Source organism: Oncorhynchus kisutch, linkage group LG29 (genome assembly GCF_002021735.2).
Source record: "Oncorhynchus kisutch isolate 150728-3 linkage group LG29, Okis_V2, whole genome shotgun sequence".
Classification (NCBI taxonomy): domain Eukaryota; kingdom Metazoa; phylum Chordata; class Actinopteri; order Salmoniformes; family Salmonidae; genus Oncorhynchus; species Oncorhynchus kisutch.
In genome coordinates this window covers 40079080-40103442 of record NC_034202.2, presented here as the reverse complement: position 1 = coordinate 40103442, position 24363 = coordinate 40079080, and the positions used below count along the sequence as shown (strand labels likewise).

Here is a 24363-nt window from a genome sequence, read left to right as displayed (position 1 = left end):
ACATATTTTGACAACTACATAATGAAAATGTAAAGTCTGCAATGTAGAAACATTACAATTATGATATACGGTGCATTCGGAAAGTATTCAGACCCCACATTTTGTTACGTTACATTACAGCCGTATTCTAAAATGTATAAAAATAAATCCCTCATCAATCTACACACAATACCCCATAATGACATCACAATACCCCATAATGACATCACAATACCCCATAATGACATCACAATACCCCATAATGATGAAGCAAAAACAGGTTTTTATACATTTTTTGCAAATGTGTTCGTGAGTATTCAGACCCTTTACTCGGTACTTTGTTGAAGCACCTTTGGTAGCGATTACAGCCTAGAGTCTTGTACTGTATTGCATATGTATTGTATATGTACTGTATGTAACAAATCAAAGTGTGGTTGTGTAGAAAGATTAGCAGAAGTTACAGCAGGTGCAGTGCAGGGGTGCAACTTTGGTTTTAGAAGTGGGGGGGGACATAACTTAGTGGTGGGTCTGGAGGGGGTCTCCCATATTTTGGACACATTTCCTGCATTTCTACACAGTCTAATATGACCCATGGCACCTTCTAGCCGTCTCTATGTAGAACAACATGAAGTAAGCGAAAATGCCCACAGTCATCGAGCTAGGTAAGAGATCATTATTACATATGTTTAAGTGATTGATAAGACTGAACTAGATCCATGATTAATTCAATAATCAATACTGCTTTGCAACTTAAACCAATAGCCTAACAAATGAACAACAAATAAAATAACATTTGTCTTTATTTAGACATCCTCAAATGTCAGCCTGCGCCGCCTGCACGCCCAACCCGCACTAGTCTAGTCAATAACTCAACTCCCCAACACAACAACCCGCACTAGTCTAGTCAATAACTCAACTCCCCAACACAACAACCCGCACTAGTCTAGTCAATAACTCAACTCCCCAACACAACAACCCGCACTAGTCTAGTCAATAACTCAACTCCCCAACACAACAACCCGCACTAGTCTAGTCAATAACTCAACTCCCCAACACAACAACCCGCACTAGTCTAGTCAATAACTCAACTCCCCAACACAACAACCCGCACTAGTCTAGTCAATAACTCAACTCCCCAACACAACAACCCGCACTAGTCTAGTCAATAACTCAACTCCCCAACACAACAACCCGCACTAGTCTAGTCAATAACTCAACTCCCCAACACAACAACCCGCACTAGTCTAGTCAATAACTCAACTCCCCAACACAACAACCCGCACTAGTCTAGTCAATAACTCAACTCCCCAACACAACAACCCGCACTAGTCTAGTCAATAACTCAACTCCCCAACACAACAACCCGCACTAGTCTAGTCAATAACTCAACTCCCCAACACAACAACCCGCACTAGTCTAGTCAATAACTCAACTCCCCAACACAACAACCCGCACTAGTCTAGTCAATAACTCAACTCCCCAACACAACAACCCGCACTAGTCTAGTCAATAACTCAACTCCCCAACACAACAACCCGCACTAGTCTAGTCAATAACTCAACTCCCCAACACAACAACCCGCACTAGTCTAGTCAATAACTCAACTCCCCAACACGCCCAACCCGCACTAGTCTAGTCAATAACTCAACTCCCCAACACAACAACCCGCACTAGTCTAGTCAATAACTCAACTCCCCAACACAACAACCCGCACTAGTCTAGTCAATAACTCAACTCCCCAACACAACAACCCGCACTAGTCTAGTCAATAACTCAACTCCCCAACACGCCCAACCCGCACTAGTCTAGTCAATAACTCAACTCCCCAACACAACAACCCGCACTAGTCTAGTCAATAACTCAACTCCCCAACACAACAACCCGCACTAGTCTAGTCAATAACTCAACTCCCCAACACAACAACCCGCACTAGTCTAGTCAATAACTCAACTCCCCAACACAACAACCCGCACTAGTCTAGTCAATAACTCCCCAACACAACAACCCGCACTAGTCTAGTCAATAACTCAACTCCCCAACACAACAACCCGCACTAGTCTAGTCAATAACTCCCCAACACAACAACCCGCACTAGTCTAGTCAATAACTCAACTCCCCAACACAACAACCCGCACTAGTCTAGTCAATAACTCAACTCCCCAACACAACAACCCGCACTAGTCTAGTCAATAACTCAACTCCCCAACACAACAACCCGCACTAGTCTAGTCAATAACTCAACTCCCCAACACAACAACCCGCACTAGTCTAGTCAATAACTCAACTCCCCAACACAACAACCCGCACTAGTCTAGTCAATAACTCAACTCCCCAACACAACAACCCGCACTAGTCTAGTCAATAACTCAACTCCCCAACACAACAACCCGCACTAGTCTAGTCAATAACTCAACTCCCCAACACAACAACCCGCACTAGTCTAGTCAATAACTCAACTCCCCAACACAACAACCCGCACTAGTCTAGTCAATAACTCAACTCCCCAACACAACAACCCGCACTAGTCTAGTCAATAACTCAACTCCCCAACACAACAACCCGCACTAGTCTAGTCAATAACTCAACTCCCCAACACAACAACCCGCACTAGTCTAGTCAATAACTCAACTCCCCAACACAACAACCCGCACTAGTCTAGTCAATAACTCAACTCCCCAACACAACAACCCGCACTAGTCTAGTCAATAACTCAACTCCCCAACACAACAACCCGCACTAGTCTAGTCAATAACTCAACTCCCCAACACAACAACCCGCACTAGTCTAGTCAATAACTCAACTCCCCAACACAACAACCCGCACTAGTCTAGTCAATAACTCAACTCCCCAACACGCCCAACCCGCACTAGTCTAGTCAATAACTCAACTCCCCAACACAACAACCCGCACTAGTCTAGTCAATAACTCAACTCCCCAACACAACAACCCGCACTAGTCTAGTCAATAACTCAACTCCCCAACACAACAACCCGCACTAGTCTAGTCAATAACTCAACTCCCCAACACGCCCAACCCGCACTAGTCTAGTCAATAACTCAACTCCCCAACACAACAACCCGCACTAGTCTAGTCAATAACTCAACTCCCCAACACAACAACCCGCACTAGTCTAGTCAATAACTCAACTCCCCAACACAACAACCCGCACTAGTCTAGTCAATAACTCAACTCCCCAACACAACAACCCGCACTAGTCTAGTCAATAACTCCCCAACACAACAACCCGCACTAGTCTAGTCAATAACTCAACTCCCCAACACAACAACCCGCACTAGTCTAGTCAATAACTCAACTCCCCAACACAACAACCCGCACTAGTCTAGTCAATAACTAATACAACAGGTGTAGTAGACCTTACAGTGAAATGCTGAATACAACAGGTGTAGTAGACCTTACAGTGAAATGCCGAATACAACAGGTGTAGTAGACCTCACAGTGAAATGCTGAATACAACAGGTGTAGATAGACCTTACAGTGAAATGCTGAATACAACAGGTGTAGGTAGACAGAGTGAAATGCTGAACACAACAGGTCTAGATAGACCTTACAGTGAAATGCTGAATACAACAGGTGTAGGTAGACAGAGTGAAATGCTGAACACAACAGGTCTAGATAGACCTTACAGTGAAATGCTGAATACAACAGGTGTAGGTAGACAGAGTGAAATGCTGAACACAACAGGTCTAGATAGACCTTACAGTGAAATGCTGAATACAACAGGTGTAGTAGACCTTACAGTGAAATGCTGAATACAACAGGTGTAGTAGACCTTACAGTGAAATGCTTAAAACAACAGGTGTAGGTAGACGTTACAGTGAAATGCTGAATACAACAGGTGTAGGTAGACCTTTACAGTGAAATGCTGACTTCCAAGCACTTATCCAACAATGCAGTTTTAAGAAAAATAAGTGTTAAGTAAAAAATGGATAAAGTAAAGAATGTAAAAGAAAAGTAAAAGTAATTAAAGAGCAGCAGTGAAATAACAGTAGCAAGGCTATATACAGGGTATTACGGTACAGAGTCAATGTGGAGGCTATATACAGGGTATTACGGTACAGAGTCAATGTGGAGGCTATATACAGGGTGTTACGGTACAGAGTCAATGTGGAGGCTATATACAGGATGTTACGGTACAGAGTCAATGTGGAGGCTATATACAGGGTGTTACGGTACAGAGTCAATGTGGAGGCTATATACAGGGTGTTACGGTACAGAGTCAATGTGGAGGCTATATACAGGGTGTTACGGTACAGAGCCAATGTGGAGGCTATATACAGGGTATTACGGTACAGAGTCAATGTGGAGGCTATATACAGGGTGTTACGGTACAGAGTCAATGTGGAGGCTATATACAGGGTGTTACGGTACAGAGTCAATGTGGAGGCTATATACAGGGTGTTACGGTACAGAGTCAATGTGGAGGCTATATACAGGGTGTTACGGTACAGAGTCAATGTGGAGGCTATATACAGGGTGTTACGGTACAGAGTCAATGTGGAGGCTATATACAGGGTGTTACGGTACAGAGTCAATGTGGAGGCTATATACAGGGTGTTACGGTACAGAGTCAATGTGGAGGCTATATACAGGGTGTTACGGTACAGAGTCAATGTGGAGGCTATATACAGGATGTTACGGTACAGAGCCAATGTGGAGGCTATATACAGGGTGTTACGGTACAGAGTCAATGTGGAGGCTATATACAGGGTGTTACGGTACAGAGTCAATGTGGAGGCTATATACAGGGTGTTACGGTACAGAGTCAATGTGGAGGCTATATACAGGGTGTTACGGTACAGAGTCAATGTGGAGGCTATATACAGGATGTTACGGTACAGAGTCAATGTGGAGGCTATATACAGGATGTTACGGTACAGAGCCAATGTGGAGGCTATATACAGGATGTTACGGTACAGAGTCAATGTGGAGGCTATATACAGGATGTTACAGTACAGAGCCAATGTGGAGGCTATATACAGGATGTTACGGTACAGAGCCAATGTGGAGGCTATATACAGGATGTTACGGTACAGAGCCAATGTGGAGGCTATATACAGGGTGTTACGGTACAGAGTCAATGTGGAGGCTATATACAGGATGTTACAGTACAGAGCCAATGTGGAGGCTATATACAGGATGTTACGGTACAGAGTCAATGTGGAGGCTATATACAGGGTGTTACGGTACAGAGTCAATGTGGAGGCTATATACAGGGGGTACCGGTACAGAGTCAATGTGGAGGCTATATACAGGGTATTACGGTACTGAGTCAATGTGGAGGCTATATACAGGGGGTATCGGTACAGAGTCAATGTGGAGGCTATATACAGGGTATTACGGTACTGAGTCAATGTGGAGGCTATATACAGGGTATTACGGTACTGAGTCAATGTGGAGGCTATATACAGGGTATTACGGTACAGAGTCAATGTGGAGGCTATATACAGGGTATTACGGTACTGAGTCAATGTGGAGGCTATATACAGGGTATTACGGTACAGAGTCAATGTGGAGGCTATATACAGGGTGTTACGGTACAGAGTCAATGTGGAGGCTATATACAGGGTATTACGGTACTGAGTCAATGTGGAGGCTATATACAGGGGGTATCGGTACAGAGTCAATGTGGAGGCTATATACAGGGTATTACGGTACTGAGTCAATGTGGAGGCTATATACAGGGTATTACGGTACTGAGTCAATGTGGAGGCTATATACAGGGTATTACGGTACAGAGTCAATGTGGAGGCTATATACAGGGTATTACGGTACTGAGTCAATGTGGAGGCTATATACAGGGTATTACGGTACAGAGTCAATGTGGAGGCTATATACAGGGTGTTACGGTACAGAGTCAATGTGGAGGCTATATACAGGGGGTACCGGTACAGAGTCAATGTGGAGGCTATATACAGGGTATTACGGTACAGAGTCAATGTGGAGGCTATATACAGGGGTACCGGTACAGAGTCAATGTGGAGGCTATATACAGGGGTACCGGTACAGAGTCAATGTTCGTGGGAGGGTTTGATTAGCAGTCCAGGAGTCTTATGACTTGGAGGTAGCAGCTGTTAAGAAGCCTTTTGGACCCAGACTTGGAGCTCCGGTATCGCTTGCCGTGCGGTAGCAGAGAGAGAACAGTCTATGACTCGGGTGGCTGGAGTCTTTGACAATTTTTAGCTATTACTTTTTTGCCTCAATCACACTAGACCTGAATGAAACAATGAAACCATTGTGGACCAATATTCTGACATTTTTAAGAGCCATCTGAGATTTTAATAGTCACCTTATCAATGTAACGTTATTGATCTGTCAGTTTCCTTGGCCATTCCCTACTTTTCACACTGAGATGGTATAAACGGCTCTACAAGCTTCATTGTCGTGGTGCACAGTCAGTACATCGCACTATGCTTCTGGTGGCCGTTCACATGCCGTTTTCCTCACACAGCCCACCAGCCCTTCTCCCGACTGGCGACACTAAAGCTGCCAGTCGAAAGCAAGACGCTTTTCATAACTATTCATTAGTAAATTCCCAAAATGCCCAATTAAAACGGTCATTAAGCTGGAAGTGTGTAGTAATGTAAATATAAATTATCTGTTCACCATTAGGCATGTCCCCAAACTCTGTTCATCACTAGTCAAATTACAGCATCACTAACTAACTTAAGTTACTTTTCATGTGTCATCAGAACTAACTTAAGTTATTGTTCATGTGTCATCAGTAGTGACTTAAGTTACTATTCATGTGTCATCAGTAGTGACTTAAGTTACTGTTCATGTGTCATCAGTAGTGACTTAAGTTACTATTCATGTGTCATCAGTAGTGACTTAAGTTACTATTCATGTGTCATCAGTAGTGACTTAAGTTACTATTCATGTGTCATCAGTAGTGACTTAAGTTACTATTCATGTGTCATCAGTAGTGACTTAAGTTACTGTTCATGTGTCATCAGTAGTGACTTAAGTTACTTTTCATGTGTCATCAGTACTAACTTAAGTTACTATTCATGTGTCATCAGTAGTGACTTAAGCTACTGTTCATGTGTCATCAGTACTAACTTAAGTTACTATTCATGTGTCATCAGTAGTGACTTAAGCTACTGTTCATGTGTCATCAGTAGTGACTTCAGTTACTATTCATGTGTCATCAGTAGTGACTTAAGTTACTGTTCATGTGTCATCAGTGCTAACTTAAGTTACTATTCATGTGTCATCAGTAGTGACTTAAGTTACTGTTCATATGTCATCAGTAGTGACTTAAGTTACTATTCATGTGTCATCAGTAGTGACTTAAGTTACTGTTCATGTAAATGTAGTAAATATCTAGGGAAACAAGTTATTATTGAGAAGAACTTGTAAGGTAGTGATGAATACTGTTGTTTTTCTTCATGAGGTTGTGGCGATATACTGCCATCTGGTGGCAATTAGAAATAATTGCATAACTACTAACTACTACAAATTGATGGTCCTTGAAAATACATATCAGTGCTTGAAAAAGTACTTGAAAGTCCTTGAATTTGACTTGCCACTGTCTGTACGAGCCCGGTTTATTTACTCTGTGGAGCAAACACTGGATAAGCAAGAAGCTTCAAAGATGTAAACTATTTTAAGGCAGTCTGACAAACTTCTAAAGTTGATTTCCAAATTGTATCAAGGGTTGATAGAGGCTTTTCCCGATGGCACAAAACATGTCAAACTAAAATGTGAGGACAAACAATGAAAAATGAAAGGTGTTGAATGTCAGACTGCCTGCATTAGAAGTGATACCAGTTTGGAGTTTTGTGCTGAGAGTTTTGAAAATTCACCACATAGTACCAAAGAAATGAAAAGAAACAGTAAAATTGTGAGATTTTGTATTCATGTGTGTGTTTGTGTGTTTTTCTCCCCTAGTACACAGATGAGAGGAATAGAGAGACTCATCTTCCTGTTTTGGCTGCTGCAAGGTATAGCCTGTGCTTGGTCCTCTCTTTAATATACTGTGCTTCTTGTTTTCACACTTAAACATGCAAGGCAAACATACTTTTTGAGTGACTACCTCATCTCTGTACCCCAATTATCTTTAAGGTCCCTCAGTCGAGCAGTGCATTTCAAACATAGATTCAACCACAAACACCAGGGAGGTTTTCCAATGCCTCACATAGAAGGGCACCTTTTGGCAGACGGGTGAAAATAAATAATATATTATATTTTTTTGTCCTCAATGCAAAGTGTTATGTTTGGGGCAAATGTAAATACAAAAAATGACAATGGTGACATCATTTAGAACCTTTAAGGTTGCAGTGACACATCCATAACCTGACTGCATACCAGAGAGAATACTATAGGCATCAAGAAAGCCAGTCAATTGATTATTGACAAGATTTTCCAACACTTTTGATAAACAGGGCAAAATAGAAATGGGCCTTTTAATAGTTAAGATCAGCTTGATCGATTCATGATTCCTTTAAATAAAGGACTAACCGAACAGAAGTAGCAATGGAGAAAATACTAGCCTTGTATACCACCGAGATGAACAAGTTTTCATTCAATGTAAAAGCAGGTAAAACATTCCTGACCATATAATTGTACACACAGGGATGCAATTCTGTTGATTGATTTGACACCAGTTAAGTTACCTCATTTCAGATACGATGGTGGTTTTCTTCACTACAACTAACCCTCTCCCCAGTCCTAATAGTGATTATCTTTGTTCTAGGTGTCCTCTTCATTGATGGGGTGGAAGAGGTAGACAATGAGATAGACCATAGTGCAGACTCGGATGGTGAGTACAAAGCAGAGATGTCCAAGAGTACCAGAGCAAAATTACAAATGAATGACAGTAGCAAATTATATGAGACATACAGTACCCACAGTCAATGTTAAATTGGGTTAACTGTTATACAACCGTGTTTGATACCTTAACGATTCAGTTGTTTTAGCCACGTTTGATACCTTAACATGGTTAAGTTGTCTTAGCCACATTTGATACCTTAACATGGTATACTTGTCTTAGCCTCGTTCGATCCCTTGACATTATTTTTTTTATTTCAAGTTCTCATTTACAACTGCGACCTGGTCAAGAAAAGCAGTGTGACAAAAACAACAACACAGAGACACACATGTTATAAACAAACATGCAGTCAATAATACAATAGAAAAAGTCTATATACAGTGTGTGCAAATGAGGTAGGATAAGGGAGGTAAAGGCAATAAATAGGCCATGGTGGCGAAATATTTACAATATAGCAATTAAACACTGGAGAGGAAGATGTGCAAGTAGAGATACTGGGGTGCAAAGGAGCAAAATAAAAAAATATAAATTAAGTATGGGGGGTGAGTTAGTTGGATGGAGTATTTGCAGATGGGCTATGTACAGGTGCAGTGATCTGTGAGCTGCTCTAACAGCTGGTGCTTAAAGTTAGTGAGGGAGATACGAGTCTCCAGCTTCAGTGATTTTTGCAGTTCGTTCCAGTGATTGGCAGCAGAGAACTGGAAGGAAAGGCGGCCAAAGTAGGAACTGAGTTTTGTTGTGACCAGTGAGATATACCTCTGGAGCGCGTGCTACGGGTGGGTGCTGCTATGGTGACCAGTGAGCTGAGATAAGGTGGGGATTTACCTAGCAAAGACTTATAGATGACCTGGAGCCAGTGGGTTTGGCGACATATGAAGCGAGGGCCAGCCAACGAGAGCATACAGGTCGCAGCGGTGGGTAGTATATGGGGCTTTGGTGACAAAACGGATGGCACTGTGATAGACTGCATCCAATTTGTTGAGTAGAGTATTGGAGGCAATTTTGTAAATGACATCACCGAAGTCAAGGATCGGTAGGATAGTCAGTTTTATGAGGGTATGTTTGGCAGCATAAGTGAAGGAGGCTTTGTTGCGAAATAGGAAGCCGATAGTTTAGTTGACTTTGCCTCGTTTGATCCCTTAACAAGGTTACAGTTGTCTTAACCCTATTATCTAATTTATTTATATAACCCCATTCTATATTTCTTCTTTATTTTATCAACTTTTATTTATTATATTGTTGCTTTACTCTCTCATGTCCGCTGTTATTGTACCATTGTTTTGCTATTTACATTTTATTCTTGTCTATCTTCATTTTGTATTTGTGTAGAAACATAATGTGCTGTGTAAATACAGTTTGATTCATACAAAGGGGAAGTGTGGCTAGCTCAGTGTAGGGATTGGAATGGATCGTCCTGACCTAAACAAATAGAGAATAAACAAGGCTCCCTAAGGTCAGGGCATGACATCACAGGAATGGATCGTCCTGACCTAACCAATAGAGAATAAACAAGGCTCTCTAAGGTCAGGGCGTGACATCACAGGAATGGATCGTCCTGACCTAACCAATAGAGAATAAACAAGGCTCTCTAAGGTCAGGGCCTGACATCACAGGAATGGATCGTCCTGACCTAACCAAATAGAGAATAAACAAGGCTCTCTAAGGTCAGGGCGTGACATCACAGGAATGGATCGTCCTGACCTAAACAAATAGAGAATAAACAAGGCTCACTAAGGTCAGGGCATGACATCACAGGAATGGATCGTCCTGACCTAACCAATAGAGAATAAACAAGGCTCTCTAAGGTCAGGGCATGACATCACGGGAAAGGATCGTCTGAGATAGAAGTTACTGTTTGTCAGACAGCACTGACCGGTGAAATGGTGTAACTTTGAATGACATTTTTTTATGGTGTCGGATCAATGAGATCCAGGGTCAACACCCTTCCAGCGGGGGTCAATGGGCACGCCCACCCTATGGAGACTAAAACATGATTTTGCTGTGAAATACAATTATCTGAGGTCCCTTAGTCAAACACAGATTCAACAACATACACCAGGAGGTTTTCCCAATTCCTTGCAAAGAAGGATACCTATTGAATATCCTATGAAGAATGGTGAAGTTTCTATTACACATGGTGTATCAAAACACAGAGGCACTACAATGATACCGGTGTCCTTCCTAACTAAGTTGCCGGAGAGAAAGGAAACCGCTCAAGGATTTCACCATGACACCAACAGTTTAAAACATGACACTAAACTATTATTGCAAAACATGTGGCCAAGCACTTAACTTCAGAATAAAAATAAGAAACAGAATGGAACTAAGCAAAGGCAAAATCCTAGAGAAACACCTGTTTCAGTCTGCTTTCCACCAGACACTGGTAAATGAATACACCTTTCAGCAGGGCGATAACCAAAAACAGAAGACCAAATCTACACTTGAGTGGGCATACCAAGACGACTGTGAATGTTCCTGAGTGGCAGAGTTACTTGAAAGTCTATGGCAAGACCTGAAGAAGGATGTCTGGCAAGGATCAACAACCAATTTGACAGAGCTTAAAGAGTTAAAGAGTTTTGAAAAGAGTAATAAGTAAATGCTCTACAATCAAGGTGTGGAAAGAGACTTCCTCAGTAAGACTCACAGCTGTAATCACTGCCGAAGGTGCTTCTACAGGGGGTAGGAATACTTATGTAAAACTTCCTGTCAATTGAATTGTGAGTTTCTACATAGAGTTGCAATTGCGTTGATGATTTCACACCATTTAAATTAAGTTACATATTTTCAGAAATGATGGTGGTTTTCTTAATTTCACATAGATTTCTACTAACCCTCTCCCACGTCTCAAAATAATTAACTATCTCTGACTAACCCTTTTCCCAGTCCTAATAGTGAGGATCTTTGTTCTAGGTGTCCTCTTCATTGATGGGTTGGAAGAGGCAGACAATGAGATAGACCAAAGTGCAGACTCGGATGGTGAGTACAAAGCACAGAGATGTCCAAGAATACCAGAGCAAAATTACAAATGAATGATAGTAGCAAATTATATGAGACATACAGTACCCACAGTCAATGCTAGATTGGGTTAACTATCATACAAACGTGTTTAATTCCTTAACGATTCAGTTGTCTTAGCCACGTTTGATACCTTAACATTATTTTTTTATTTTTTTTATTTGAAGTTCTCATTTACAACTGCGACCTGGTCAAGGAAAGCAGTGTGACAAAAACAACAACACAGAGATACACATGTTATAAACAAACATGCAGTCAATAATACAATAGAAAAAGTCTATATACAGTGTGTGCAAATGAGGTAGGATAAGGGAGGTAAAGGCAATAAATAGGCCATAGTGGCAAAATATTTACAATATAGCCATTAAACACTGGAGAGGTAGATGTGCAAGTAGAGATACTGGGGTGCAAAGGATCAAAATAAATAAAATAATTAAAAGTATGGGGGGTGAGGCAGTTGGATGGACTATTTGCAGATGGGCTATATACAGGTGCAGTGATCTGTGAGCTGCTCTGACAGCTGGTGCTTAAAGTTAGTGAGGGAGATACGAGTCTCCAGCTTCAGTGATTTTTGCAGTTCGTTCCAGTGATTGGCAGCAGAGAACTGGAAGGAGAGGCGGCCAAAGGGAGAACTGAGTTGTGTTGTGACCAGTGAGTTATACCTCTGGAGCACGTCCTACGGGTGGGTGCTGCTATGGTGACCAGTGAGCTGAGATAAGGTGGAGATTTACCTAGCAAAGACTTATAGATGACCTGGAGCCAGTGGGTTTGGCGACATATGAAGCGAGGGCCAGCCAACGAGAGCATACAGGTCGCAGCGGTGGGTAGTATATAGGGCTTTGGTGACAAAACGGATGGCACTGTAATAGACTGCATCCAATTTGTTGAGTAGAGCATTGGAGGAAATGTTGTAAATGACATCGCCGAAGTCAAGGATCGGTAGGATAGTCAGTTTTACGAGGGTGTATGTTTGGCAGCATAAGTGAAGGAGGCTTTGTTGCGAAATAGGAAGCCGATAGTTTAGTTGACTTTGCCTCGTTTGATCCCTTAACAAGTTTACAGTTGTCTTAACCCTATTATCTAATTTATTTATATAACCCCATTCTATATTTCTTCTTTATTTTATCAACTTTTATTTATTATATTGTTGCTTTACTCTCTCATGTCCGCTGTTATTGTACATTGTTTTGCTATTTACATTTTATTCTTGTCTATCTTCATTTTGTATTTGTGTAGAAACATAATGTGCTGTGTAAATACAGTTTGATTCATACAAAGGGGAAGTGTGGCTAGCTCAGTGTAGGGATTGGAATGGATCGTCCTGACCTAACCAAATAGAGAATAAACAAGGCTCTCTAAGGTCAGGGCATGACATCACGGGAATGGATCGTCTACATTTTTTTATGGTGTCGGATCAATGAGTTCCAGGGTCAACACCCTTCTAGCGGGGGTCAATGGGCACGCCCACCCTATGGAGACTAAAACATGATTTTGCTGTGAAATACAATTATCTGAGGTCCCTTAGTCAAACACAGATTCAACAACATACACCAGGAGGTTTTCCCAATTCCTTGCAAAGAAGGATACCTATTGAATATCCTATGAAGAATGGTGAAGTTTCTATTACACATGGTGTATCAAAACACAGAGGCACTACAATGATACCGGTGTCCTTCCTAACTAAGTTGCCGGAGAGAAAGGAAACCGCCCAAGGATTTCACCATGAGACCAACAGTTTAAAACATGACACTAAACTATTATTGCAAAACATGTGGCCAAGCACTTAACTTCAGAATAAAACATAAGAAACAGAATGGAACTAAGCAAAATCCTAGAGAAACACCTGTTTCAGTCTGCTTTCCACCAGACACTGGGATATTAATTCACCTTTCAGCAGGGCGATAACCAAAAACAGAAGACCAAATCTACACTTGAGTAGGCTTACCAAGACGACCGAGAATGTTCCTGAGTGGCAGAGTTACTTGAAAGTCTATGGCAAGACCTGAAGAAGGATGTCTGGCAAGGATCCACGACCAATTTGACAGAGCTGAAAGAGTTTGGAAAATAATAATAAGTAAATGTTGCTCAATTGAGGTGTGGAAAGCGACTTCCCCAGTAAGACTCACAGCTGTAATCACTACCAAAGGTACTTCTACAGGGGGTAGGAATACTTATGTAAATGACATATTTCTGTATTTAATTTAATGTTCTAACATTCATAAAAACATGTTGTTACTTTGCAATCATGCGGTATTGTGTGTAGACCGGTGAGGGTTGTATTTTTTTACAATTTTGAATTTAGGCCGTAACACAACAACATGTGGAGTAAGTTAAAGGCTATGAATACGTTTTGATGTTTTGTATGTAGGAAAAGAGCTGTAAGTTTCTAAACGGCTCACCTGGTATGGATAAAAATACCATCAAATCATAGCTGACAGTCTTGCACTTTAACCTCATAGTCATTGTATCATTTCAAATTCAAAGTGCTGAAGTACAGAGACAAAACAACATATGTCACTGTCCCAAAACTTTTGGAGCTCACTGTACTTGAAATGTGCTATTTTTATCAAATCATTCAGCCTTCGCTGTAATGCTTCCAAATACGTGTGGAAAAATATTGAATTCAAAATGTTCTACTATTTAGTTTCATATTCCATTTTTACACAAAATTCTGCAAGCAAGGTTTGGTCCCTTTGCCTATTGTTTTCAGAAATAAAAAAGCAAGACAAATACATTGATGAAGTTACAGTGTACCCTTGTACAGTTTACTACTTAGATTGACCAGTTTTAGTTCAATGTAAAAGCAGGTAAAAATTCCTGTCAATTTAAAGATGAGTTTCTACATGGGGATGCAATTCTGTTGATGATTTGACACCTGTTAAGTTACATAATTTCAGATATGGTGGTTTTCTTTATTTCACATACATTTTAACTAACCCTCTTCCCCCATCTCAAAATAACTAACCCTATATCTGACTAACCCTCTCCCCAGTCCTAATAGTGATGATCTTTGTTCCAGGTGTCCTCTTCATTGATGGGGTGGAAGTGGCAGACAATGAGATAGACCAAAGTGCAGACTCGGATGGTGAGTACAAAGCTTAGAGATGTCCAAGAGAACCAGAGCAAAATTACAAATGAACGATAGTAGCAAATTATATGAGATATACAGTACCCACAGTCAATGTTAGATTGGGTAGCCTAGTGGTTAGAGTGTTGGACTAGTAACCGGAAGGTTGCAAGTTCAAATCCCCGAGCTGACAAGGTACACATCTGTCGTTCTGCCCCTGAACAGGCAGTTAACCCACTGTTCCTAGGCCGTCATTGAAAATAAGAATTTGTTCTTAACTGACTTGCCTAGTTAAATAAAGGTAAAATAAATAAAACACAACCGTGTTTGATACCTTAACGATTCAGTTGTCTTAGCCACGTTTGATAGGTTAACAAGTTGTCTTAGCCACATTTGATACATTAACATGGTATACTTGTCTTAACCTCGTTTGATACCTTAACATGGTTCAAATATGAGTCTCCAGCTTCAGTGATTTTTGCAGTTCGTTCCAGTCATTGGCAGCAGAGAACTGGAAGGAGAGGCGGGCAAAGGAGGAACTGAGTTTTGTTGTGACCAGTGAGAAATACCTCGCGTATTGGAGGCAATTTTGTAAATGACATCACCGAAGTCAAGGATCGGTAGGATAGTCAGTTTTACGAGGGTATGTTTGGCAGCATAAGTGAAGGAGGCTTTGTTGCGAAATAGGAAGCCGATGGTTTAGTTGTCTTTGCCTCGTTTGATCCCTTAACAAGTTTACAGTTGTCTTAACCCTATTATCTACTTTTTTTATATAACCCCTTTCTATATTTCTTCTTTATTTTATCAACTTTTATTTATTATATTGTTGCTTTACTCTCTCATGTCCGCTGTTATTGTACCATTGTATTGCTATTTACATTTTATTCTTGTCTATCTTCATTTTATATTTGTGTAGAAACATAATGTGCTGTGTAAATACAGTTTGATTCATACAAAGGGGAAGTGTGGCTAGCTCAGTGTAGGGATTGGAATGGATCGTCCGAGATAGAAGTTACTGTTTGTCAGACAACACTGACAGATGAATGGGTGTAACTTTCAATTACATTTTTTATGGTGTCGGATCAATGAGTTCCAGGGTCAACACCCTTCTAGGGGGGGTTCAATGGGCACGCCCACCCTATGGAGACTAAAACATGATTTTGCTGTGAAATACAATGATCTGAGGTCCCTTAGTCAAGCAGTGAATTTCAAAGACAGATTCAACAACATACACCAGGAAGTTTTCCTTGCAAAGAAGGGCACGTATTGGTAGATGGTTTTAAAAAAACGGAATATGCTATGAAGAATGGTGAAGTTATTAATTACACTTTGGATGGTGTATCAATTCAAACGACAATGATACCGGTGTCCTTTCTAACTCAGTTGCCGGAGAGGAAGGAAACCGCTCAAGGATTTCACCATGAGACAAACAGTTTAAAACAAGACACTAAACTATTATTGCAAAACATGTGGCCAAGCACTTAACTTCAGGTTAAAAATAAGAAACAGAATGGAACTAAGCACAGGAAAAATCCTAGAGAAACACCTGTTTCAGTCTGCTTTCCACCAGACACTGGGATATTAATTCACCTTTTAGCAGGACAATAACCTTAAACACAAGACCAATTCTACACTTGAGTGGGTTTACCAAGACGACCGTGAATGTTCTTGAGTGGCAGAGTTACTTGAAAGTCTATGGCAAGCCCTGAAGAAGGTTGTCTGGCAAGGATCAACAACCAATTTGACAGAGCTTAAAGAGTTAAATAGTTTTGAAAACAATCCACAATCAAGGTGTGGAAAGAGACTTCCTCAGTAAGACTCACAGCTGTAATCACTGCCGAAGGTGCTTCTACAGGGGGTAGGAATACTTATGTAAAACTTCCTGTCAATTGAATTGTGAGTTTCTACATAGAGTTGCAATTGCGTTGATGATTTCACACCATTTAAATTAAGTTACATATTTTCAGAAATGATGGTGGTTTTCTTAATTTCACGTACATTTCTACTAACCCTCTCCCACATCTCAAAATAATTAACTATCTCTGACTAACCCTCATCCCAGTCCTAATAGTGATGATCTTTGTTCTAGGTATCCTCTTCATTGATGGGGTGGATGAGATAGACCAAAGTGCAGACTCGGATGGTGAGTACAAAGCACAGAGATGTCCAAGAGTACCAGAGCAAAATTACAAATGAATGATAGTAGTAAATTATATGAGACATACGGTAACCACAGTCAATGTTAGATTGAGTTAACTATTAGACAAACGTGTTTAATTCCTTAACGATTCAGTTGTCTTAGCCTCGTTAGATCCCTTGACATTATTATTTTTTAAATTTATTTCAAGTTCTCATTTACAACTGCGACCTGGTCAAGAAAAGCAGTGTGACAAAAACAACAACACAGAGACACACATGTTATAAACAAACATGCAGTCAATAATACAATAGAAAAAGTCTATATACAGTGTGTGCAAATGAGGTAGGATAAGGGAGGTAAAGGCAATAAATAGGCCATGGTGGCGAAATATTTACAATATAGCAATTAAACACTGGAGAGGTAGATGTGCAAGTAGAGATACTGGGGTGCAAAGGATCAAAATAAATAAAATAATTAAAAGTATGGGGGGTGAGGCAGTTGGATGGACTATTTGCAGATGGGCTATATACAGGTGCAGTGATCTGTGAGCTGCTCTGACAGCTGGTGCTTAAAGTTAGTGAGGGAGATACGAGTCTCCAGCTTCAGTGATTTTTGCAGTTCGTTCCAGTGATTGGCAGCAGAGAACTGGAAGGAGAGGCGGCCAAAGGAGGAACTGAGTTTTGTTGTGACCAGTGAGTTATACCTCTGGAGCACGTGCTATGGGTGGGTGCTGCTATGGTGACCAGTGAGCTGAGATAAGGTGGGGATTTACCTAGCAAAGACTTATAGATGACCTGGAGCCAGTGGGTTTGGCGACATATGAAGCGAGGGCCAGCCAACGAGAGCATACAGGTCGCAGTGGTGGGTAGGATATGGGGCTTTGGTGACAAAACGGATGGCACTGTAATAGACTGTATCCAATTTGTTGAGTAGAGTATTGGAGGCAATTTTGTAAATGACATCGCCGAAGTCAAGGATTGGTAGGATAGTCAGTTTTACGAGGGTATGTTTGGCAGCATAAGTGAAGGAGGCTTTGTTGCGAAATAGGAAGCCGATAGTTTAGTTGTCTTTGCCTCATTTGATCCCTTAACAAGTTTACAGTTGTCTTAACCCTATTATCTAATTTATTTATATAACCCCTTTCTATATTTCTTCTTTATTTTATCAACTTTTATTTATTATATTGTTGCTTTACTCTCTCATGTCCGCTGTTATTGTACCATTGTTTTGCTATTTACATTTTATTCTTGTCTATCTTAATTTTATATTTGTGTAGAAACATCATGTGTCTTTATTTTTCTACCTGCTATTAGATTAGATTTTTTTTAAATGCAAGAAATGTGCTGTGTAAATACAGTTTGATTCATACAAAGGGGAAGTGTGGCTAGCTCAGTGTAGGGATTGGAATGGATGGTCCTGACCTAACCAAATAGAGAATAAACAAGGCTCTCTAAGGTCAGGGCATGACATCACGGGAATGGATCGTCTACATTTTTTTATGGTGTCGGATCAATGAGTTCCAGGGTCAACACCCTTCTAGCGGGGGTCAATGGGCACGCCCACCCTATGGAGACTAAAACATGATTTTGCTGTGAAATACAATTATCTGAGGTCCCTTATTCAAACACAGATTCAACAACATACACCAGGAGGTTTTCCCAATTCCTTGCAAAGAAGGATACCTATTGAATATCCTACGAAGAATGGTGAAGTTTCTATTACACATGGTGTATCAAAACACAGAGGCACTACAATGATACCGGTGTCCTTCCTAACTAAGTTGCCGGAGAGGAAGGAAACCGCTCAAGGATTTCACCATGAGACCAACAGTTTAAAACATGACACTAAACTATTATTGCAAAACATGTGGCCAAGCACTTAACTTTAGAATAAAACATAAGAAACAGAATGGAACTAAGCACTGGCAAAATCCTAGAGAAACACCTGTTTCAGTCTGCTATCCACCAGACACTGGTAAATGAATACACCTTTCAGCAGGGCGATAACCAAAAACAGAAGACCAAATCTACACTTGAGTAGGCTTACCAAGACGACCGTGAATGTTCCTGAGTGGCAGAGTTACTTGAAAGTCTATGGCAAGACCTGAAGAAGGATGTCTGGCAAGGATCAACAACCAATTTGACAGAGCTTAAAGAGTTAAAGAGTTTTGAAAAGAGTAATAAGTAAATGTTCTACAATCGAGGTGTAGAAAGAGACTTCCTCAGTAAGACTCACAGCTGTAATCACTGCCGAAGGTGCTTCTACAGGGGGTAGGAATACTTATGTAAAACTTCCTGTCAATTGAATTGTGAGTTTCTACATAGAGTTGCAATTCCGTTGATGATTTCACACCATTTAAAATAAGTTACATATTTTCAGAAATGATGGTGGTTTTCTTAATTTCACATACATTTCTACTAACCCTCTCCCACATCTCAAAATGATTAACTATCTCTGACTAACCCTCTTCCCAGTCCTAATAGTGAGGATCTTTGTTCTAGGTGTCCTCTTCATTGATGGGTTGGAAGAGGCAGACAATGAGATAGACCAAAGTGCAGACTCGGATGGTGAGTACAAAGCATAGAGATGTCCAAGAATACCAGAGCAAAATTACAAATGAATGACAATAGCAAATTATATGAGACATACAGTAGCCACAGTCAATGCTAGATTGGGTTATCTATTATACAAACGTGTTTGATACCTTAACATTGTTTAGGTTTCTTAGCCTCGTTTGATACCTTAACATGGTACACTTGTCTTAGCCACATTTGATACCTTAACATTGTTTACTTGTCTTAGCCACATTTGATACCTTAACATGGTATAATTGTCTTAGCCTCGTTTGATACCTTAACATGGTATAATTGTCTTAGCCTCGTTTGATACCTTAACATGGTATAATTGTCTTAGCCTCGTTTGATACCTTAACATGGTATAATTGTCTTAGCCTCGTTTGATACCTTAACATGGTTAAGTTGTCTTAGCCTCGTTAGATCCCTTAACATGGTATACTTGTCTTAGCCTCGTTTGATACCTTAACATTGTTTAGGTTTCTTAGCCACATTTGATACCTGAACATGGTATAATTGTCTTAGCCTCATTTGATACCTTAACATTGTTTAGGTTTCTTAGCCACATTTGATACCTTAACATTGTTTAGGTTTCTTAGCCGTGTTAGATCCTTTAACACAGTTCAGTTGTCGTAGTCGTGTTTGATCCTGTTAGTACAAACTCAACGGACACTATGAACGCTTTAAACCAAGTTTATTCTGCCCATAAAACATGGCTTCACCCGTGGTAGTATACATACATACATACATACATACATACGTACGTACGTACGCACGCACGCACGCACGCACGCACGCACGCAAGCACACACACACACACACACACACACACACACACACATACATACATACATACATACATACATACATACATACATACATACATACATACATCTCCTCCTTATCACTGAGCAGGGAGCTGAGTGATATGAGCCTTCAACAGTTCCTCCCTTTATCAGTACTGCTAAATGTGATCGTTTCCCCTGCACTCAGCCCCTCCCGAGCTTCATTATGGCACCCCTCATGTTTCTATTATAACTAATGATTACTAATAGTTCAAGTTCAGAAAATAAATATTAAGTGTATGTAAACTAAATTATAATAAATATAAATATTCAATTATTATTATGAAGTAAATTATAAATAATTATAAGAGAATCACCGAAATGTAGTCTTCCTTTATCAAAGGCCTTTTCAAAATCTGCTTTAAATACCAACAAGTATCCACAACAACAGCCAGGCCTGGCTTCTTATATGTTTCATGGTGTTCTATTATTTCTAGTAGTTGTCATATATTATCTCCAATGTATCGTCCATGTAAAAAACCTGTCTGATCAGGATGAACAATACCTGGAAAAGTGCTATGCATTTCGCTAGTATTTTTGCATCAGAACATTGAAGTGTAAGGGGCATCTAGTTTTTTAGATAGACTGGGTCTTTAAATTTGCCATCTGGATCTTGTTTGAATAATAGTGAAATCAGACCTTCCTGCTGAGTACCTGACAGACTACCATTTCTATATACCTCTACCGGTATTCCATCAAGCCCTGGGTTTTTTCCAGACTGAAAGGATTTAATAGCCTCAAAAGGTTATTCCGCTGTAATTTGGCCTTCACACTTATCTTCTGTACATTTGTTAATTTTCATTTATTTTTTATTTTTTATTAGAATTCCTTATGGTAATCTTCATTCAGTGGGAGAGGATGAGATGGAAAAGAGAACATCTGCCTAAATAACTAGCGTCCTCTTTTAAAATATAATTCGGAGAATCATAGATGACTCCATCTTCAGTAACGAGTTTCTGCAAATTATTTTTGTTAGCGTTCCTATATTGGACATTCAGGAAGAAGTTTGTGCATTTTTCTCCATATTTCATACAGTTTACTTTATAGTTTTGTATTAGATGACATTATGTTGTATCTCTGTAGTATCGTTTTATTGTCTACCTGTACTATTAGGTCATGTATTTCCCTTGTTAGTCTTGTCTCTTTAGACAGAAACTGCTTTTTCATTATTGATGAATAATGAATTGAATGTCCTCTGAAGGTACATTTAAAGGTCTCCCAAACAATAAGGGGATTTGCTGAACCTATATTATACTATATTATTATTATTTATTATTATAGGTTCAGTTATAAATGATTTTGTCTTAGTCAAAAATAGGTTGTCCTCCAGTAAAACTTAAAAGACACCTCTAGAAACGGCTTCACTACAGTACAAATGTATTCCATACAATATGTTATTATTCCCCCAATGCCCCTATTCTGATATCTTCCCCTTGCTTGTTGTAAACATATATAACCTTGTAGACAAATACATCAACAAGATAAACAAACAAGATACTCATTAAATGATAAAAAAAGTTCTCAACAATAGAGAGAGTGAGAGAAGGTGTGTGTGTGTGTGTGTGTGTGTGTGTGTGTGTGTGTGTGTGTGTGTGTGTGTGTGTGTGTGTATGTGTAAGTGAGCATGTATTTGAGTACTTGTGTTCATATCCACTTCATAGTGTTCAGATATTTTTACAGTTGCCATACTTTCTTTTTTTGGTAACCTAAAGTCCCTGTACAATTTAGGACAGCCATGGTGTTATAGAGCTGTTTCGGAATAGCTGTCCATCTATCAAGAGTTTGTCCACAGTGAGAAAGTAGCCACCCTTTGCCTTGATGACAGCTTTGCACGCTCTCGGCATTCTCTAAACCAGCTTTACCTGGAATGCTTTTCCAACAGTCTTGAAGGAGTTCCCACATGTGCTGAGCACTTGTTGGTTGCTTTTCCTTCACTAGGCAGTCCAACCCATCCCAAAACCATCTCAAATAGGTTGAGGTCAGGTGATTGTGGAGGCCAGGTCATCTGATGCAGCACTCCATCACTCTCCTTCTTAGTTAAATAGCCCTTCACAGCCTGGAGGTGTGTTGGGTCATTGTCCTGTTGAAAACTAATTATAGTCCCACTAAGCGCAAAGCAGATGCGACGTCTTCACTATTCACTGCTTATTTTAAATGTATTTTTTATGGTTTTATATTTAATACATTTTCATTTTATTCATCTGTTTTTGCTTTGTCATGATGGGGGTATTGTGTGTAAATTGATGAGGAACATGTTTAATTTAATCCATTTTAGATAAAGGCTGTAACGTAAAAGGAAAAATTACAGGGCTCTGAATACTTTCCGAATGCACTGTATACAGGACATTCACCAGATAGTTTAGGTACACCACCCCGTTCATGAAAATGGATTGTTCCTACAGACAGGGAGTCACGTGACCAAAAATGGATGTCGCAAAATCCCTACAGACAGTGAGTCACGTGACCAAAAATGGATGTAGCAAAATCCCTACAGACAGTGAGTCACATGACCAAAAATGGATGTAGCAAAATCCCTACAGACAGTGAGTCACGTGACCAAAAATGGATGTAGCAAAATCCCTACAGACAGTGAGTCACGTGACCAAAAATGGATGTAGCAAAATCCCTACAGACAGTGAGTCACGTGACCAAAAATGGATGTAGCAAAATCCCTACAGACAGTGAGTCACATGACCAAAAATGGATGTAGCAAAATCCCTACAGACAGTGAGTCACATGACCAAAAATGGATGTAGCAAAATCCCTACAGACGGATTTTGATGGGGATGTTTTATTATTATGCTAATTAGGTTCAAGTGTGGGACTGTCAATCAACTCTAGACGGTTAAATGCAACAACGAAACATCATTTCTAAAAAAGCAATGTATTTATATTGTTTTTGAAAAGTCTAGTTAGTTTACACGCTGTATTTTTAGCTCAAGGAAAAAACGTTTCTCAGCTGTTCAAAACAAATAACGGTACTGACTGAAGTCACAGTATGCATTGGCGAAACGGCCACGAAATGAGCAGACCCAACTCCACAAGTCAGAAGACACACCTCCACAGGTAGGAGGCAGCTATGGACAGGTAAGACCCAACTCCACAAGTCAGAAGACACACCTCCACAGGTAGGAGGCAGCTAGGGACAGGTAAGACCCAACTCCACAAGTCAGAAGACACACCTCCACAGGTAGGAGGCAGCTAGGGACAGGTAAGACCCAACTCCACAAGTCAGAAGACACACCTCCACAGGTAGGAGGCAGCTAGGGACAGGTAAGACCCAACTCCACAAGTCAGAAGACACACCTCCACAGGCAGGAGGCAGCTAGGGACAGGTAAGACCCAACTCCACAAGTCAGAAGACACACCTCCACAGGTAGGAGGCAGCTAGGGACAGGTAAGACCCAACTCCACAAGTCAGAAGACACACCTCCACAGGTAGAAGGCAGCTAGGGACAGGTAAGACCCAACTCCACAAGTCAGAAGACACACCTCCACAGGTAGGAGGCAGCTAGGGACAGGTAAGACCCAACTCCACAAGTCAGAAGACACACCTCCACAGGTAGGAGGCAGCTAGGGACAGGTAAGACCCAACTCCACAAGTCAGAAGACACACCTCCACAGGTAGGAGGCAGCTAGGGACAGGTAAGACCCAACTCCACAAGTCAGAAGTCACACCTCCACAGGTAGGAGGCAGCTATGGACAGGTAAGACCCAACTCCACAAGTCAGAAGACACACCTCCACAGGTAGGAGGCAGCTAGGGACAGGTAAGACATACCTCCACAGGCAAGACACCTCCACAGGTAGGAAGAAGCTAGGGACAGGTAGGACACACCTCCCACAGGTAGGAAGAAGCTAGGGACAGGTAAGACACACCTCCACAGGTAGGAGGAGGCTAGGGACAGGTGGGACACACCTCTTCGGGTAGAAGGAGGCTAAGAACAGGTAAGA

At 40.7% G+C, this 24363-nt stretch overlaps 1 protein-coding gene across 3 annotated transcripts in view; it reads left to right on the top strand.

The window, feature by feature from the left end:
* The window catches only part of LOC109882897 (uncharacterized), a 34855-nt gene that overhangs the window by 1804 nt on the left and 8688 nt on the right, over positions 1-24363 (top strand). Inside the window, exons 2-8 of one of the 3 annotated variants that reach the window (XM_031809592.1) lie at positions 585-641; positions 7891-7943; positions 8696-8761; positions 11681-11746; positions 14805-14870; positions 16942-16995; positions 19494-19559. In XM_031809592.1, the coding sequence (XP_031665452.1) occupies positions 585-641; positions 7891-7943; positions 8696-8761; positions 11681-11746; positions 14805-14870; positions 16942-16995; positions 19494-19559 (428 nt within the window). The remainder of the gene's footprint in view (positions 1-584; positions 642-7890; positions 7944-8695; positions 8762-11680; positions 11747-14804; positions 14871-16941; positions 16996-19493; positions 19560-24363) is intronic. The other 2 variants (XM_031809594.1, XM_031809593.1) reach the window with 2 other exon arrangements.